The 14,774-nt window shown below is 41.6% G+C and overlaps 1 protein-coding gene across 1 annotated transcript; it reads left to right on the top strand.

The window, feature by feature from the left end:
* The first annotated feature begins 1,528 nt into the window (after positions 1-1,528).
* On the top strand, positions 1,529-14,485 carry LOC131230989 (probable cyclic nucleotide-gated ion channel 20, chloroplastic). The gene is made up of 3 exons (XM_058227032.1): positions 1,529-1,868; positions 2,780-2,795; positions 14,282-14,485. The coding sequence occupies exons 1-3, from the start codon at positions 1,742-1,744 to the stop codon at positions 14,463-14,465; spliced, it is 327 nt and encodes a 108-aa protein (XP_058083015.1). The 5' UTR covers positions 1,529-1,741; the 3' UTR covers positions 14,466-14,485.
* The last annotated feature ends 289 nt before the right edge of the window (positions 14,486-14,774 follow it).

Genomic DNA, 14,774 nt, shown 5'->3' with positions numbered 1-14,774 from the left:
ACATTGGAAAAACGAGAAGAAAAGTTTTCGGTTTAAATGAGAATGGTGGAATATTATAATGTTTACCAACTAGTCTGGGGAGAATCGGGCTTGCGTGTTCTCGTGCCCACGTGTGGGCTTGGACTCGGGCACGGACTCGGTGTAACACCTCGTACTTTTCAGTACTCGGGTGTTACCTTGAAAATCCAAATTAATCACATGTGCATGGGGTCACGCATGACTTACCTTACACATCAGCATCCAGTGGTCCTCAATCTATCCGTCTGGACCGATTAGGACGATCTTCATTCATATATCGAGTCATCTAACCGTTGGTTCTCAAGAACGGACAATCATCTCATCCCAAAAGTGACATTTATCTTTAGGAACCCACTGTGTTATTAGGATTCAAATGGCGACGGAAGCGTAGCCCTACCTTATTAGACAGATTGAGCCATACATTATCAATCGCAGGCCTTAGATCGTCAGATCCACCATTCATTGGATCAACAACGTCCAACTTATAGAACTGCTACTTGGCCATCACAATCAAACCATCAGACCACCAAACCATGGATCTTCATCTAAACAAACCTTAGGACCTTAGCACCATTGGTAGGAATCTCCACCCTTAAATCAAGTGATCCTACCATTGAATCAAACAAATCAACCGATGTCAAAATTGGAAATTAGACGTCCACTTGGAGCGACCCACTATAATGTAAAGTAACCCTAATATTTGGACATGCAGTTAAAAGACTCATCATGAGTAGTCCCACATCTTACATATAGCTATGATAAAAAGGGTAAATAAATAATAATGTATAGGTAACAATAATAATAATAATAATAATAGTTAGATATATGATAATATAAAAAGCATGATATAGATGGTCCTAATAACCTAACCCACAACATGATATATATATATATATATATATATATATATATATATATATATATATATATATATATATATATATATATATATATATATATATAAGAATTAAAATTAAAAATTAAAAATAATATATTATCTAAATAGAAACATAGGATGGTTCCACTTGATGCATGGGAAGATGCTGTTTAGAGGTACATATGAACTTGCCAAAACTCTGTTTTTCTAGTTCTGTAGCTCCATACCGAGGTACCAACAAAGAATCATACACCGCCATCTCTTTAAATTTTTCAAGAAAGGGAACTTTAGAGCATGCTGTTGCGAATCTGTTGGTTTTGCATGGTTTGTCATTCTTGATGTTGGAATAACTAAATCCTTGTTTTCTTAATGTAGCCTGTCTTTATAAAAGCAAGATGTTTCAGTGCATGGGCAGATCACATCCATCTTTTTCTCGACATGTTTAAGTAGTTGCTCTCCCTCTAGATTCAGGTCCTACCTACACCTTGCTTCTTATAAACAACCAACAGTGCTTATTGAAAAAAGGAATCAAATTTAAACTTTGACCACCTATACACTAGAAGTATTATAAACAATGAATATGGAAACAAAACAAGTTAAATGCGACTGGATATGTAATATGTTCTTGTACAAGTCATGCATCACAAAATCAGAATGTGCAGCTGTTTGGTGGCATTTTTCCAATCCCTCCTACTTGTTCAAAGAACCTAAAACCATATTGATTTGCAGGTGCGTATTTTCACAGAAATTGAGGATCCCATCTTAGATGCTATCTATGAAAGATTGAAGCAAAAACTGTATATACAAGGAAGCAAGGTACTGTATCAAGGAGCTCCAATTGACAAGATGGTTTTCATTATCCGAGGAAAAATGGGGAGTGTTAGAGATGAAAATCCAACCCCCTTGTCAGAAGGTGACGTTTGTGGGCAGGAGCTACTCACATGGTGTCTTGAGCATTCTTCAGTGAGCGGAAGTATGTGCTCAATGCCCATCTTATTCGTTCTTTTATTGCACAGCTTTAGACCTTGAAATTTAAAACTAATACCAACTCCAACTCCGAATCAGTGATCCGAAAGTTTTTGGAGACTTGGCAAGTGTTTGTGATTCATTAATTAGCATATGAGATATATGATGCTCGATCGAGTGAAACTGCAATATTTGTTCTACCCAATACTGGTACATCTGGGGCCCACCTTCAGTTACCTAACTGATTGACCAATGGACTATCCTAAATATCTATCCTATAGATGATCCTAGTCGTCTGATGGGATTGGAAAATTACCACAAAGGTCCATTTTGATGGGGCTCAATCCAGCAGTTAGGATTGCCCAAATCGGGAAGGTTATGAGGTATGGAAAATCATGGGGTCCACCATATCAATGATTGGATCATGGTCAGACCCCATTGATACAGTTCACTTAGCCAAGGAAATGCTCAATTGAGTGTTGTATATTTCCTCTAAATGTATGGCTCCCTTTGCTTGTAACCAATTCATTGTTCATTTTGGTTGGTGGAAAATAGGTAACCAAATGTTGAAATTTTTGTTAACTAGGCCTTTGCCAAGATATTTATAGTTTTAAATAGTGGTTTCAATGTGCAGCTTGCTTGGAAACTGCAACCATACCTACTTCCCCATTTTATTGTTTCGGACTGCTTCGGTCCGTTTCGGTTTGGTGACTTGCTTCATTGCCCATCTAAACCGAGACAACTTGGTTGAGTCGACTCAATTTTGGAAGATATTTAGAACCATGATTTAGAGTCTTCATGTTGTATTGCTTTGTCAGCTTGTGCCCATAAATTGCTTTTCATAACTATGAATTTACCAATCAAGTTCTTGCTGTGTTGAGGTTGAAAACATGATCTTTATTTATTTATTTATTTCAGATGGAAAGAAAATCAGGTCATCAGGACAGCAGTTACTTTCTAATAGGACTGTGAAATGTTTAACAAATGTGGTAGCTTTTGTGCTGCAAGATGATGATCTGAAAGAAGTCGCCGCCACTTTTGCACCATTCTTGCGGAGCCCACGTCTTAGGGGCCATAAGGTTATACATAATTGGATTGCATAGCATTTGTAATTGTTCATTTATTTGAAAGTATTGTCTAATCATGTAATATTTTACTTAACAGTAAAATTTTGTTGCATAAACCTGAAATAATCATAGATACAACATGATATTTTTGTTTACTGCAATGGTGAGAGGATTTGGGTTTGTAGCCCAGAACATGACCTTTGAAAACTCGGCTGGGCCCAACAGAGGAGAGGCTGTGGTGCTTGTCAGCGAGTCGGACCACTCAACATTTTACATGTGCAGCTTTCTCGGCTACCAAGCTACCCTCTACGCAAGGTGGCACGGACAATTCTACTGGGATTGCGATATCTTATGGTACCATCGACTTCATATTTGGAAGTGCGGTTGTAGTGTTCCAGAATTGCAAGATATATGCTCGGAGTCGGCCTGATGGGCAGAGCATCTCAATTATTGCCCAGGGAAGTAGCTGCCTGAGTAAATCAAATGCAAATTCTGGGTTTTCAATCCATAACTGCAAAATTGCAGCTGCACTGGATCCTGCACTCATGAGAATGCAGTTGAAAGCGTACCTTGGTCGGCCATGGCAAGTGTATTTGATGGTCGTGATCATCCAATCATCATTGGGTGATCTGATCAACCCCGCCAGTTGGTTGATTGCGACAGAAGCTTAGCCCTAAAAAAAATTGTATTATGGAGAGTTTAAGAATACTGGGCGGGTGCAGATACTGCAAAGAGAGTCAAATGGAGCGGGTATCATGTTATTAGTAGCCAAGCTGAGGCAAATAATTTTACTGTAAGAGCTTTGATTAATGGTAATACATGGTTACCGAGAAGGTTACCATTTATTCCAAACTTGATTTGAAAAAAAAAATATAATCTTATACTATTGCATTGTTTATTGAAAATTTATTGTACACATCCTGCACAACAGTTGGGTGGCCGGTTTATCTACATAGAGGGTTTCACGATGCATGGGAGGATGCCATAGAGAGGTGCATGTGAGCTTAACGAAACTCTGTTATCTAATACTGTAGTTCCATGGGGGAGTTTACCGAACTACCAATAAGGAGTCATACATTGCCATCTCTCTAAATTTTTCAAGAAGGGAACTTTAGAGCATTTCATTGCAACATTTATTATAAAACTGGAAACAATAGATTTGTTAGTTTTGCATAGTTTATCATCCTTGAAGGCTGGAATAACTAAATCCTTTTGTCTTTGGAATGTGGCTTGTCTCTATAAAAACAAGATGTTTATCAGACAGACCAATTCGCATTATATGACAAGACCCCATTGAATGAGATTAGAAATAAATAATGCAAATTCGATACGCGGCATACGTGTATGGGTGCTCCCAACCATTGTCTGGAGTATCCCCGATATTATCCTTATCTCCATCCAGGCGACACCGTAACACTGGTAGAATCATAAATTCCAGGTATTGAAGATATATTGTTAAGTATTGCCAATGTGTTGCTATAAATTCCAGGTGTTGCTTGAATCACCAATGGATCGCCGATATTTTCAACTGTTTAGATTCCAAGTGTTACTTATATCGCCAGTGTATTGGTGATATTAATGTATCAGTATTGCCAAAAATCTGATTGCTAAAAAATTCAATTTCAAAATTTTTATGGGCATATGGTTGCATGATGAAATGCATGTTTGTATATGTATATGTGCATGCATGCATAGATGGATGGATAGATCAATGATCGATGGATGGTACTTGCATTTGTATTATATAGATCATCGATGAATGCATGTTTGAGTTCATTTACTTTTACATGTCTTAGTTATTGTATGATACCTGCATTTGTATTATATAAACTTATTTTGGCTACTATTCGATTGCTATTTTACGATAGCACAGGCTTTTTGGCCCTCATTAAATGGAAACTTATTGTGTATGTATTCTTTTAGTAATTTTTTTTAAAAAAAATTCCTAAATACGCAAATATGTGTACTTTAGCATTTCCTAGAGTTTCGCTAAAAAATTCCACCATTTTCCCTTCCCTGCATTTCCGGTTATTAGCAATATTACTGGCAATAAAAATATTGTTTCCGTATCCCTAGCCGCAAAACTTATAGCAATACCGATATCCCAACTCACTAATATCTTTGAGGTTTATGCCTTCGTTTTTCGTTTCTACTCATTGCTTGTTAGATATTCATGAGTGATAGTTCATGTGCATGAGGTTGCACAGTTTCCTAGCAAGTTTGTATCAGTCCAAAACCATGAATATGGAAACAAATCATGTTAAATGGGATCGGATATGTTCTTTTACAACTCATGCATCACAAATTCAGTATCTGCAGCTATTTGGTGGCATTCATTCCAATCCTAGTTACTTGTTAAAGAACCTAAAACCATATTGATTCGTAGGTGCATATTTTCAGAGAGATGAAGCCTCACATCTTAAATGCTATCTGTGAAAGATCGAAGCAAAAGTTGTATCCAAGACGAAGCAAAATACTGGATCAAGGACATCTGTAAGGCCCGTGTCCTAGACCGTACCGTTCCGTAGGCTTCCGCGGTCTTCCTGGTCGAATTTCGGCAACTCGCTACTTATAATCAGCATTTGCGCGTGACCCTGAATCGTGTCCCGTATTCTAAAGTCGGCTTGACCTGAAACTTGTTGTAACACCCTGAAAATCGGGGGTCGAGTAGAAGTCCAACTCCCGAGTTCCAACGCATCACTTATGCAACATAATTAATGATGATTTAATGTTGTCTGTATTAGTGCATAAAACATAAATAAGATTAATCCAAATCAACAATACATAATCCAGGGACAGTTGTAATACGCAAGCGAAAGACTTACTCAAGTATGTATAGCGTTATAACTCAGTATAGGTCTCCAAAGTATGTATGCAATTTCCAGGTCAATAATTACATGTATTGTTTCAAATTTCAAAATATCAAAATGTAATAGTCCACTACAAGTATAACCCTGAAGCCCCGTCGATTCAGAACGGTCTACGAGAACCCGCCTGAATACTGCATATATGAGAATGCCTCCTTATCGTCTTCAAAGTCCGGCTCTGTCTCGTAGGCTACGCCATCATCTAAACCTATAATAGGGTCTGGTTGGTGTTTAAGACACCGTCCTGTAACGTGGGAGTGAATGATCAACTCAGTGGAACAATAAAGCAAAGGTTAACATGTTATCAATTCAGTTAAGCAGTAAATGATAAAGCAATATAATCCAACATCCCTAAATACTCTGATTAATGCAGGAATAGTATGAATAAATGATGCATGCCCTCGCCTGCACTCCCTCAGCGATCTTCATCTAACGGTCGCGCATGTCAGTCACTTCCTTGTGCTCTCTATACATCGCCAAACGGCACATGCAATGTGTTGCATGATTATGATTACCAAATTCTTATTAGTCCCTTTCATACAGCAGGATTATGAAGCTAAGGTACCTCCCTTGTATCAATTCTCAAACGATGATCCATTTTAGGGTCGTCAGTCCTAGTAAATCTCATACGAAGATACGGTTCTAGGTCACCGCAAAGGGCTCGTCACCTTATCAGTGCAAGCCTAGTGTACTCTTGTTGCTACGTAAGGGCTCGTCGCCTCTACGCAGTCTTAGCGTACACTCGAGGTCACTACAAAGGGCTCGTCACCTTATCAGTGTAGGCCGACAGCTCAAATATAGTGTTCCATACCACCGTATTCGGCTCATGAGACTGTATTACTCACTGGACACTACGGGGAGGCTCGTCACCCCATCATAGGCCGACAGCTCGACTACGGTGTCTCATACCACCATGCCCGGCTCATGAGTCTTAGCGGATCGAGGTACCAAGGTTAAAGGAGTTTTCACTGGTGAGTTTAGTACCTTAGATTCAAGCAGTAGTGTCCATACATGGTGAATATACGTCGGGCCAATCGGGTTACTTGTCGAGCTCGACTAGTACGAGCGTACCTCGAGTTGATCGACATGAAGTGCGTAAGCACTTCGTGTGGCCTAACCACTACCGACAATCAAAGTACGACTCGGGTTCATCGATCGCATCTTGTGTGGTGAAAACAACCTCAGCCACCTATTCGAGATCTGATACCGATTGCCTGGATTAAATCATACTCCCAAACATATCCAATTCTAACAAGTATTCGTATGAAATAGTTAAAGCAGTAATAAACACATAATTCCAATCCTACACCATTTGAGCATGTTATGAAGTACAACATACACAGGATTTCACACATGCGCATTTGATAAGTAAAACAGACAATATAATATAAGTTGCATGGAAGAAATCATACACATAGTCAAGTTAGTTGAGAATCTTATCTCAACACTCATATAAAGTACCTGATGCTAAGTACTTACTCATTCAGGCATTTTTACAAACACTTAGACTACATATTCCAACATACATGGCGTATGTTGGTGATAGCACGTATTAGAGTAAATCCTTTCGCCAAGGAGTTGTTACACATACAACTAGTATAAACACACGACGATTAATCATGACAAACACATTTTCAAATTCCATACGTATACGATCTTTTCTACAAATACATGGAATACACTAAACTCCATATAGTTCATATATATCTGAAACGCGAAACAAACATCGCATTTGGCATGTGAAATAGCACCCACATCAGTAATAAACCATTAACTGACATTGAAAGCCTTGAAACCATAACCTAAACATTTATAATCCGCACCTTTTGCTGGTAGACTCGTAGCGAATTCAGTTTTAAAAGTTAAGTCTTATCTACGGCACCACAATAACTTATAATAGGGAATAGGTTAGTTAATTCATCTATTATGCTAGTCGAAAACCCTAAGACAAGTTAGGGTTAGGTTTTTTTACCCAAGTACGGAGTTAGAATCGCCTGTATAGCGATACAGGAATGGCAGTTGAGTGCGTGGAGTAGCGGGATCGAATCCCAGGAAGAATCTCCAACTCTCACTATCACTTTCTCTCTTTTCCTTTCTCTTTTCTCTTCTTCTCTCCTAGGGTTTCTAAAATTCGTATGGAATGTGGGAGAGAGTGTTTAAGGTCTTTATATAGGCCCAGGTTTGATGGGAATGACCCTAGGGCCAAGGTATACTTAGGTTATATCCAAAAACGGACTGTTCCGGTCCAACGGAGCACTTCTGGTGGCCCATTTTCCACATGTAGTCGGACTTAAGCTCCCTGACCATGGATCTAGGTCATGCTGAGTTTCGTTCTGATCGGGTTTACAGATCGACCGTGGCTGACCCGTTTTAGTTTAACGGTCACGGTCACGGTCACGGGATCAGGGTCACAAGTACACCGACATGTGTGAGACATTTTTCCTGATCCGAGGGTGTATTTGGGTCAAATTCTGACGGTCTAAATCCTTATATTTGACCTGCAAGCGACACGACTCAGATTACTTAAATTCGGATTTTATTTCTAAATATTTTTACGTTTCTCACACACTTCGCTCCGGGCTCAAGTTGTGTATTTTTATACACAATTAAGACTTGATTTTTGAGGGGGTTGTCAAGTCCAGTAATGCGGTCATAACTGTATAGTTTTGTGGTCATCGGACTTTCGACGTGCGGTCCAGGTCCAATACGAAGTTTCAAGATACTCCCGAGAGCAACCGGGTTTAGGGATGGATTCTAAATTTCTGGGTAATGCAGCGTCAATGATTCTGCACGTTTTGGGTCTTGCAGATCATATTTAAAGTGATTAGTGCTAATTTCATAAGCACTCTAGTTTAACACTTACTAATATTAACCTAATTTCTAAAAGTTTTGGTCCTATATAATTTCTGCTTGAGGTGGTACTCGGGTCCTTGTACAGATTTTCTTGAGACGTTACACTTGCACCCTAGTGACCACATCATCGCCGCGATTTCGCTGCCGTGTCTCTCGCGCTGAGGCGATACCCAGGCCAGGAGATGTGGGCCCACGTTTAGTTCGAGGAAAAATGCCACGCAAGAGAATCTCTACCCAATATCAAATCAATCCCATCAATCAATTAAAGTACAACCCATCACTCCCATTACTCACACTCATCCCCAAAAGTCAACTCTCCCCATCACTCACCATCTCTCTCTCCCATCACTTCTCTCCCATCACCCCTCTCTCTCATTTTCAAGCAACTCCCATGGAAGCGATCGTCCAAGCTTCCATGGAGAAGCTAGATGTAGCCCACTTCCTATGTAGCCCACTTCCTATCTCCCATCCCCACCCTCTATGATCGATCTCAACAGTTGAAGTCCATCCATTGGAGCTCTAGCATGCTTTGGCGGGGGAAATAAGGGTCTAAGATCTAACGGTGGGTGTCTTCTAAAATTGATTTGTGTGATTTTGATGGATTAAGGGCCCACATATGGTGGGACCCATCTTGATGTATGCATTGTTTGGGGAGGGCCCATAGTGGCGGGGTCCCTCCCCTTCCCACCGTCTGTCTCTCTGTCTCTCTCTCTCTCTCTCGCTCTCTCTCTCTCTCCTTCTTTTTTTGGTAATGATGTGGCCCACCTGATCTATGATCCATGCCATCCAGCCGTCCATCTGGACGTGCTGGGTAGGGCCGATCGCTGACGTATGGGTTTTATCAACAATGCTCTTTGAAACACCGCGGTGTATGCGTTTTATTCCAGCCGTCCTGATGGTTGGACGGTGGATCTCTCTGCTGTATGCATTGATCCACACTGTCCATCTATGTGGACCCCACGCAGCATGCAGCTGCTGCTGCCGTAACATCAGCAGTGGGGTCTGATCATCCACCGTCCATCCGTTTAGGAACGTGGAGCCACCAAGGTGTATGGGTTTTATTTGCACTATCCGTGCAGGGGATCTACCATGATGAAGGTTGTATCCACACCGTCCATTAATAGGAACGGTGGGGCCCAACAACTGCAAGGCTACTGTGGTATTGACGTTTACAGTTCCGTCGGCCAACATGACGATGTGCATCATTTAGCCGTCCGTGCGGACCCCACCGTGATGTGTATGTCTGCACCGTCTAGCTGGGACGGTGCTGCATGTGTTGGGCATGCTGCACGTGACATGTGGGACCTACTTGTAAGTGTTGTATACACGGCCTTCCACACGTGGGGCCCTCAAGATGTGAGTATTCTACCTGCACCCCCTCGTCTATTGCATCCACGCCACCCATTTGCTGGGTCCACCCTATCCGCACGTGTGCTATATCCAGCATGTGGACCCCACTCTCGTGGCCCACCTTGAATGATGTATTGTATCCCACCGTATAGCAATGGACGGTGGGGCCTTGTCGTAGGTATCATCCACATCGTCCAACTATTTTGACGGTGGGGACCACCATTGTGATGTATGGTTTTATCTACACCGTCCATTCATTTAGTTGGGACGGGCGGGAGCTTTGAGCAGCCACTTGATGTATGTAATATATCCGAACTGTCCATCAGACCAGGTGGAGTGGGACGCCACCATGATTATATGTGTTTGCAATCCATGCCGTCCAGGTGGCCTGGACGCTGTTTCTTTGTTTTATATATATATATATATATATATATATATATATATATATATATATATATATAATATACTAATAATATAATTTATATATTATAAAATAATGTTATATGGTGGGCCCTACGTGGGACCCACCTATCTGGGACGCTGATTGGCTAGTTTAACATACACCAACTATAAGGTTGGTGTAATTGACGTCAGCAAGTTCTGGTGAGCCACACCTCCATGTACATGGTGTATTTGCATCGTCCAGTAGATCTGGACGGTGGGCCACACTTTGATGCATGTAATCCCCAAGCCATCCACCTGTTTTGCTATATGGGCCACACAGTGATGTATTTGTTTCATCCGCACTGTCCAGATGTTTAGACAGTGCTGGACAATGTTTAGATAGTGCTGGACAACGTTTGAACAGTGCTGATTTACCTAGACAATGTTTGGATGGTGTTGATTTCCTTGGACAATATTTGGTCAGTGACGATTATCATTAGTGGGCCATGTGCCCCATGGAATGATGTGTACTGCGATACACATGTTACATCTACTATTGAAATAATTTTTGGGTGTGGTCCAAGCCCACTTGAGGCCCATTGGTGCGGCCCATCCATGAGGCCTATCATGATGTATATGGGGCCCATTTGCTGCTATAATGAGGCCCGCCTGTTTTGTAATTGGGGCCCGCGTGATGTATTTGAGGCTTATGTGCGGGGTCCACCTGTTGTGTCTTTGAGGCCCAGGTGCAGGGCCCACCTATTCTTTTTCAAGGCCTGATGTGATGTGTGATTTTGTCATGATGTATGTAATGATGTTTACGTGGGCCACTCCTTAGGAGCGATGTTGGTTAAAGGTCCACATTGATAGGCATTGATGGTTGAGCGCCCACATTGTGACCTTCCCTTAGGCCTTGTTAGGCCCTTCCTCATCATTCTCTCGTGGGTTAACCCTAATCAGTGGGCCCCACTCGCCATAGACAGATGGTTTCACGCTATCGGGTTTAATATAACCACGGCCGAGGGACGATCTTTATATTATGGTTCGATCGGCTGTTCATATATAGACCTCGCCTTGCTTATAGACCGATTATCGGTGCCGATTATCGATGTTGATTATCGGTACCGATTATCGAGGCCGAGTATCGTGGCCGATTGTATAGGCCGATTCCGATTGTCGAGGCCGATTATATAGGCCGATTCCGATTTGTCGAGGCCGATTATATAAGTCGATTCTGGTTGTCAAGGCTAAGTATCGAGACCGATTCCGAGTGTCGATTCCGATTGTTGAGGCCGATTTCGATTGTCGAGGCAGATTTTGATTACTGAGGCCGATTTCAAGACCTATGTAATGTATATGCGGCCAATATTTGAGACCCATTGTGATGTGCATTCAGCCCGTGTTTAAGGCCTAATGTGATGAATATGAGGTCTATGTGATTAGGCCCATTGTGGTGCATTTGAGGGCCAGGCGATGGAGTCCATTGTGATGTTTATTAGGCCCATGTGAGAGGCCTATAGTGATGTGTATCAAGCTCTTGAGTGAGGCACATGGTGTGGATATTTAGCCATTGTGTGAGGTCATGGGTCCACTTATGTTAAGCTCTATGTGGGCCATTTCTTGGAGGCAATGTTGGTTAAATGTCTACATTGTCGAGGTCGATTGTCGATGCCGGTTATTGATACCGATTATGAGATATGATAGCATAGCATCATGATACATACCCATACGCATCATCTGCATGCTTGTTATGAGATGTGGTTGATCATTGCATGTCTTTGACCAGGTTGTTATGAGACTCCCGGATAGACAGAAGTTATCTCACATGAGCACACGGTATGCGTAGGATTGATGCATGACTGGATTACATGACTCATGCATCTTGCATTGTGATTAAATGTACACCGTAGCGACATCAGGGCCGTAGCCTCTACAGGTATATCGTGGATGGCCAGATGGGACACCGAAAATCTGTTACTAGTATCGAGCTGCCATAGATGGCCCTGGGAGAAAATTTCTAAACCTTCTTGGTACCAGAGGACGCCCCAACGTTGAGACCAAGTGGATACATGAGTGCTGAGTGCCGAATACCAGGAGGTTGGTCTTCCACTGTGTCGTAGTCGATTGGGAGGGGGTGTGGCCTTACCTGCCCGAGGGTGGGGGCATTGCTAGGCTGAGTTTGACCAGCTAATGAATGGGTCCGCTATCGACGTGCCGGGTAGATATTGGCTGACTACTGGCCAGGCAGATAGTGAGGCATCTTCCACTTGCATGGTCGCGCGTTAGTGGGAGACGACTTGCATGTAGAGTGTACTAGACCTCGGTGATGATACCAGAGAGAAACCGTAGTGATATGTGGACTTATCGAGTAGGAGTTGCATATTCATTCATTTACTATCCACTCGCGTTGGTGGTTGCAACTAATTATTGTGTACCTTCGTAATGGCAAGGATTTCGGTTGGGCGCGCAACTAACCTGAGATTAAGAGTCTACTATATTAAGTCTGGCTATCCAAATTTAGGTATGTGACTGGTTTGGATAGAAGCCCCTTGTGATGGACCCCATAGCCTGCGATACTACGTACTATCATCCCAACTTCACTCCAGCTTGGTCATTTCATTCGCACCGCATATTGCATTGCATCATCAGCATCTGATATTTGGCTTACTGTCTCCACATTGCATAGCTGATCTACATTGCTTCATCAGTATATGATATTGATTTTGATTATATTTTTGCATCGTGTAGCTTGGATTAGGTTGATGATACTTTTATAGGACTTGTCAGTATTTTCGCTTACTCTGATCACTCTGATATTGCTTGTCAGTATTTCTTAGTATATGACATTGTCTTGCTATGTCTTTTCATCGCATATGTTGGATGAGATTGATGATATTTTATGAACTCACCAGTATTTCTTTTTACTCTGATATTACATTCTAAGCATGCATATACTGCTCACACACTTTCACCACCCATTAAGCTTTTTATAAGCTTATGCATGATAGATGCGTGCAAGTGGCGTTAAGTTGCAGCAGCGTTGAGCTTAGACATGCAGTAGACCTCTGGATCTTTGATTTCGATGTATATGTATTTCCCTTTCAACATTGTATTTAAAGTTTTTATTAGTGGATATATGATGATGATATTTCTTTTGTGATTTTGGTAAACTTGTGGTTATGCTTCTTACGAGACAAATGCATGTTGGAAAATCCTCCTTGTAGGATCCCAGGATCGGAATCTGGCGTATGCGCGCTAGGAGCCGAGAATGGGGTACTACAAAGGCTGTCGGCACTGGATTCGACGATCGAAAATTTTGTCAACCCGGTTTCCGAGTTTGGGGCATGACAACATCCAATTGACAAGATCGTTTTCATTACTTGGGGAACAATGGAGAGTGTTGGAGGATATGGAAATCCAATCCCCTTATCAGCAGGTGACATTTGTGGGGAGGAGTTACTCGCATGGTATCATCTGTCCTACAAATGATCCCAGCCATCTGATGGGAACGGACAATTACCACATTTTGATGGAGCCCAATCCAATGACTAGGACCTTGTTAAGATAATTAGAGCATGGTATTAAATAGCAGTTACATTGCCCGACTCATGGTTGTCGTAAAAGGATGGTGAATATATTACCACTAAGGCATATTTGGTGCTGTCGAGATTCGAACACAAGACCTTCTGCTCTGATACAATGTCAAACAACCACTTTCTCTAAAAGCTCGAGCAGTCAGAGGAAGGTTTATCAATGGATATCAAGGAACTTGACACTGTGGCCATAAATTGCTTTTCATAACTATGAATTCACCAATCAAGTTCTTGTTGTTTCGAGGTTGAAAACATTATCTTTATTTATTCTTTTTTTTTTTTTTTTCCAGATGGAAAGCAAATCAGGTCATCGGGACAGCAGTTAATTTCTAACAGGACTGTGAAGTGTTTAACAAATGTGGAAGCGTTTGTGCTGCGAGCCGATGATCTGGAAGATATCACTGCCACTTTTGCACGGTTCTTGCGGAGCCCATGTGTTCAAGGGACCATAAGGTTATACATAACATCATCTCATATAGTTTTAGGATAGCACTAGAAAATCATGTAGCCAATAGTAGGCCATGCTTATGAGGATTGTTTTGGGGCCATGATGGACCTAAAAGACCAATTACAGCCTTACAGGATCAAGGTGGGCCACCTTTCAATAAGCAGTTGAGTTGAAGGGTTGTACATTATCCGCTATCAGATAATCCTAGCCATCCAAAGAAAATTGACAATTACAACCAACAATCCACACTTAATAGGGGCCAATCAGGCAGTTAGGATCATCATCTGTGGGGTCTAACATATGAATAATCTGTAATGATTGTTATGCCTCTTTTGCAAGAACGAATCTCCA

Source organism: Magnolia sinica, chromosome 17 (genome assembly GCF_029962835.1).
Source record: "Magnolia sinica isolate HGM2019 chromosome 17, MsV1, whole genome shotgun sequence".
In the NCBI taxonomy this organism is placed as follows: Eukaryota; Viridiplantae; Streptophyta; class Magnoliopsida; order Magnoliales; family Magnoliaceae; genus Magnolia; species Magnolia sinica.
The sequence above is the reverse complement of the archived record's forward strand: the minus strand, read 5'-3'. Positions and strand labels throughout refer to the sequence as shown.

Coding starts and splice junctions, on each gene's coding strand:
- LOC131230989 (XM_058227032.1), top strand. CDS start 1,742: ATGGTTTTCATTATCCGAGGAAAAATGGGGAGTGTTAGAGATGAAAAT.